General features: G+C 35.5%; 1 protein-coding gene across 1 annotated transcript in view; it reads right to left on the bottom strand.

Moving 5' to 3' along the window:
- Positions 1 to 68: 68 nt before the first annotated feature.
- The window catches only part of TCAIM (T cell activation inhibitor, mitochondrial), a 46,614-nt gene continuing 40,682 nt past the window's right edge, over positions 69 to 6,000 (bottom strand). The window contains exons 9-11 of the mRNA XM_026649352.2: positions 4,554 to 4,786; positions 3,310 to 3,441; positions 69 to 1,183 (exon numbers count right to left, since the gene is read on the bottom strand). Coding sequence (XP_026505137.1) covers positions 958 to 1,183; positions 3,310 to 3,441; positions 4,554 to 4,786 — 591 coding nt within the window. The 3' untranslated portion in view covers positions 69 to 957. The remainder of the gene's footprint in view (positions 1,184 to 3,309; positions 3,442 to 4,553; positions 4,787 to 6,000) is intronic.

Here is a 6,000-nt window from a genome sequence, read left to right as displayed (position 1 = left end):
CATACTTACATTAGTGAGCACTTACTGTTATGAGTAATCAGACAGACACTGACTTCTACCATCCCTAGACTTCATCGGGACTAGTCATGCAAATCAGTGCTCACCAGTGTGAGTAAGAGTTTCACAATCATGCCCGTAGCTACAGTGTACTTAAAAACAATTGATGCATCTTATACTCCAGTAACAAATTATGGTAACAATAATGTAGATTGGAGATATATTTACCAAGAGGATGTCATTTTGAAAGTGTAAACACCTACTACAATGGGCAGATATTGGATTGACATTTAAAATAAATTCCTCTTAAACAAATGTTCAAAGTACTGTTCCTATCTGCATAATAAAAACACTGATGGATTTTTCCTTCTATATTTCTTATACAGTAAGATATACAGCAATATGTAACTACAATATTGGCACCAGATAATTAATGATATATGAAGAACTCTAGAATTACTTCTACTGCCTTTGCCGCCCCTAAAACTACTTTGACAAGATATTTCTTAATTTTTGAATCCAGTTAATTACCTACTTTAGATAGTACATAGTGCTTGGCTTTAGAGGTACAATTTCTATGAACTTAACAAAATCCATCCTGGAATATTCATGTATATGAAAAACAAACCAAAACTCTTTTTGTAACCTTCAAATCCAATTCAAAAGTTTTGTTTAACTATCAAAAATGCCCTTTCATTACCCCTTCCCGATGATGGGACTTGTAGAGGAGTATGGAAACCGTACAGAATTTTTAGGCATGAACAGGCAATAATGTACATTATTCAGCAAGCTGTCTAGAACTGAAGTTCTACTTTCTGAGCAGCAATTAAAAAGAAAGTTCTTGGATTAGTTAGAATACGGATATCAAAATACATGTTTAAATAATTTACTCTAAAAGAAAATAATTCATGTTTATAGCCTCAGAGAAAATAGACAGTTCCTCTGATTATTAGACAGGCCTCAACTTTTCCAGTTCCAAGGGATACAGAGGTCTCCATCTTGCAACACTGAGTAAAAGTGTGAAATGCAGAGGTGCATACCTTGCAGGTATGGGAGCGATTCTTCCAGCAGTCGCTTACAACAATCTATCATCTGTGCATGGGAAATACTTGGTTCCTTATACAGCTGTTTCAGAGAAAATTTTTCAGTGGAAGCACTGATTAGCTCTTTTTCCATCACTGTCAACCTAGTATATTTTAAAAAGTTAGAAATTAGTGCTAAATATGAGGACCAAATACAATGATGAAATTAGTGCTTGGGCCTTTAAAAAAAAAATAATGTCCTTGAAAGACAAATATTTATATAGTGTGCATTTAGTTTCAATTTTTTCAAGTGTAGATATAGTGTGACAGTTCTGAACTTGTAAAAACTAATGTTTTTGTGTACAAATATGCAAACTTTGTGTGTGCAAGTGATTATGCCAAGTTGCATACCTACAAAAGGAGACCAAATTTTAAAAACATTACTGACTCACTTATTTGAAGAGCATTTTGTGGTTATGTGATCATGAGACTTCATTTTCAAGGCATCTTAGAGATAAAAATGTTTGTTCCTTTTTGAGATATTGAGTCAACATTAAGAAACTAGCCTTGAAAGTACAAAAATAATTTCCTCCTGTACCCACCTACCGAACCCCATATTCAGTATTCTGCAGGTGACCTAAAACACTGGATGACATCAAACAAAGATTAGTGTAGCCACCTGCTCTATTTTAGGTGTTAGTAATATAGTTTACTGTTGCAAGAGAAATACAGAATCTTTAACTCAGGACTTAGCAAATGAAATGATTTGTCAGTTCACCTTAGACAAAAAGGAATAAGAATAAACCAACTGACAAATACAGGTTCTTTAAAGAAAAAGCTAGTATGTATGCACATTTGAGAATTCTAGTTTTAAAAAGCTGTCATGTAATACAAATCTGTCAGCGTTGGTACAGATAAATGAAACAAACTGAGCCATTCTAAATTCTGTATTGCTAAAACACTTTTACATAGCCTATATGGGATGATATATAGTTCATTTAATATAATCCTAAAGAGAATGCAAAGAAACAGCCCATAGAATCAGAGAACAGAAACCCTTTCTTATTTTTAAAGAAAGTTTCACATGTACTGTGCTTAAGAGCCAGATAATAAACAGGATAGGTGTGCAGACTTAGGATGTGTCTACATTATGGAAACTATACCAATATAGCTATGTTACTGTAGCTATGCCAACATGATCCTATACAGTGCAAGTGCAGTCTACACCAAGAGAGGGTATTTTTCCATTGATGCAGGACCACCTCCCCAGATGATAATAGCTATAATGACAGAAGTACTTTTCCATTGACATAGATGCATCTACACTTTGGGGCAGGTCAGCAGAGCTACGTTGGTAAGGGGTGTATGTATGGTCTCTTGACCAGTGTAGCTACGTCTATCTATTTTTAAGTGTAAGGCAGGCCTTAAAAATTACACATTTATGCCATGATCCTGCAACTGGATTAGTGCAGGCAGCCCCTTGCACCTGCCTGGAACTCTGCATGAGCATCAGAGGCAGCCTCCTGCATTGTTCCAGCTGCAGGTTTGGGTCCTTAAAGATCCATTTTAATTGGTTAGATTGGTATTCAAAAATTCTGGGTTCTTATTTTCTTCTGAAGTGCTGATTATACTGCAAGCTCCCGAACAGTGAAGGGAGCTGCATCCTTATGCTGCATTAGGTGCTTGTGATTTCACTAACACTAACTCTGAATTCAGGTCTTGCCAAATAAGTAAAAAAGAGGAAAATTTTCAGCTGTTTTAAAAGATATTTATTTCTAATTGGAGTCCATATTAAGGATTCAGGACCATAAAGAGAGATTTTTAAAACCTTTAAAAAACTTGTATGTACCATAAAATATTTTCATATTCAATAAAGAATGCTCAATTGTGGCAATTATTGAGTCTCTGCATACTTCAGCAAGATTATTGTAAAATCATCAAGAGAAAGTTTCATGATCTCAAATCTTTCATTTTCTAATGAAATATAGCTGCTATGTAAACTGATAAGGAAGTAGTCAGCTGAGCAGCAGTTTATAACAAATGACAGTTGGGTGAGGTAATATCTTTTATTGGACCAACTACTGGTTAGAGAGACAAGCATTCATGTTGGGTAAAACAGATAGAACACAGTGGCGGAAAAGGTGAGACACTTTTGTAGGGAAAAGTTAACTCCCTTTTATATATCCTCAAAGTTCTCGTATTGTTATACACGTAAAACAAATAATTCAGTAATACAAGAAGTAGAAGAGAAACACAAGAGCTAGTGTACAAACTTGCTGAGAATACTTACTCTTCCTTTCTTTTCAGATTCTCTCTTGCTTGCTGTGCTTTGGTAATAATAAACCACTGAAGGGTTGCTAGATCACACATTGTTGGGATGTTAAAATGCCCAAGTTCATGCAAGTTTGGAGCATACCTATCACTGTAATGAAACATGATGCAAGTCAAAATAGACGTATCTTATCACTTCTTCGTGTACTAAAATATTTGTCATGGATAACAGAATGAGGAATTAAGGATAAAAAAATCCCACCTGATCAATAAATTCTAAATCATTCTTTGGTAAAGGTTTGAGGCATGAGTACAGAATGTTATTTTAGGTGTTCTGATATTTTTTAAAATTTCAAGTGTGGATCAGCAGAAGCAACTCAATAGATGCATATTAGTTTCCTGCTGCAGACAAAACTATTGACTCACAAAACTCACTTTTTTCAGATAATTTCTCAGAGATTTAAACAAAGATTTAGATTTCAAAGGACTTTCTCCATTAAATTAGCAATTTTAAGATATGTTAAAATTTTACATTTAGCAGTCCTGGCAGAACCCTTACAAAACAACTGCAACTTCATTTCTTGAATCCTGTGTTCAACCTGTCTAATGAGCTTACTAGCACAATACGTGGATGTAAAGCTGGCTCTGAAATGAATTCAAGCCAAGTACTCTCTTAGCACTAGCACATTATCTTAGTCACATAAACAAAGCCTAAATACATATGCCCTGGGCAGGCACTTCTACCCTCACTGAACTACACTGGCTTATTAGATGCACATACTTGTATCTCTGTGTAACAGCTGTTCATATGCTTGACAGATTGTTCAATCTCTTCAATGCTATATACCGTGCAGATGAGTTTAGAAAGACAAAAATGCTATCCTCACTGGATGTGCATGATTTCCTTCTAGCTAACCACTCTCCAACTCAAGAGATACAGTTTGACACAGTTGCATCATTTAGAAACAGATCATATTGATTCCATAACTACAAACAGGATTGATAGTGCCTAGTAAGTTGTAATGTGTGCATATTGTTTCCAGGTTGTGCAGTCTTAATTAACTCGATGCAGGCAGTTAACATTTCCTGAAGCTACATTAAAAATGTAAAATATATTACAACCAATAGGGAATGTGAAAATGCCAAAGGAACAATACTGCAGCAAATGAGACTTTGTAATATTAAGAAGAGCAATACATAATCAGCATAGAGTGTAAAATGACCAAAATGCTTTACAGAAGCAGCTATCCTGCAGACACTTACCTTTCTAGAATCATTTGCAAGCCACGCAGACTACGAGGGTGAAAAGATAGTTTACTGTTAAGCAATCTATTATAGAAAGCATCAAGAGTGGTGTAATACTCTTCAAGAGTTAACAGTGGTTGCAGCTCTTCAATGTATGTTATTTGTATGCCTCCTAGAAGATGACTTATACGGTCCTCCAAAAGCAGCATCTTCTTTTGAAGTTTATAATAGCTAGGCAATCTCTCAAAAATCTGCACACACAAAAATACATTGCCTATAATTACATATAACACGTGATAAAAATCTCTCCAAGAAATTAGGCGCTTATTAATTCACAACGGAAGGAACCCTAAAGAAAATGAAGTATCTAACGATGCAAACAGAGAATCTAAATGTTACAACTGAAAGTTATGCACTGGGAACACAAACAAGATTGGCAGGGCTGGGTGAACAGACAATGTTGTTTTGGGGAGTCAGGGGGGAGAGGAGGGTTACATGGAATCTCTATGAGGAGTTATGCTTTTTTGCTGGATTTTATCCTACAAAGTAGCATTCATGCACAGCCACTGACATGAGGGATCGTACACAACTGCTGACAGATTAAAAATTGTTCTCTCACTGCATTTCTAGCCCCATGTGCATGGTTCATAGTGTACAGCAGAAGTGGTAATAGTAAGGTGTGTGCTTGTGGATGAAGAATTAGAGGGCATGACTGTTAGGGAGCTAAACTGGTGTGTGTGTGTACCCTGTTTCACAACTTTTGTGTATTTATATATAAAACAACTTATGACCGTTTGTGTCCCATTATTATACACATTACCATGATATACTAAATGAGATGACTAGTATGACATGGCCTATGAATTATCTGTACTATAGATAAAATAGCACATATACAACATTAATTATACACATTGAAATTCTTCAAGTGTGCACATGCACATAAATGAGAAAGAAAAAGTTTTAGCTGTAGATGTACTGATGCCAACATATACTAGAATTTCATACAGGCATCAGCATACCCTGCTGCAGTGTGATTTGAAGGATCTCTCTCTTCCTTCTGTGCAAAAAGTCTGAGCTATCAGCTTGATTGAATAGAGAATAGTTTCAAAAGAAAAGACAGTGACAAACGCTCAGTGGTACTAAAGTGGAAGTACAATCTTGTCTACATACAGATTTGCTCTGGTTTAAATAAAGGTGTGTTTTTAAACCAATTTAGTTAAATCAGTGCAAGACTATGTGTACTTTTATTTTGGTTTAGGATTGGTTTAATCATGAGAGATTCAGTTCAACTGGTGAAGTTTGGCTGTAGACAAGACCTTCCAAACAGCAAACGCTGATCAGGTAAGAATGAAAGCAGATCTTGCCAACAGTGATTATACCTCAGAATGGACAGCTAATTTAGCAATTTCATCAATGTTGCATTATTTCCATCATGAAGAAGTCAAAGTGAAAGCTGCAATTT

The sequence above is a fragment of the Terrapene carolina genome, unplaced genomic scaffold (genome assembly GCF_002925995.2).
Source record: "Terrapene carolina triunguis isolate 2854851 unplaced genomic scaffold, T_m_triunguis-2.0 Scaffold84, whole genome shotgun sequence".
NCBI lineage: Eukaryota > Metazoa > Chordata > Testudines > Emydidae > Terrapene > Terrapene triunguis.
Note: the sequence above shows the minus strand (reverse complement) of the source record. Positions and strands in the feature narration are given on the sequence as shown.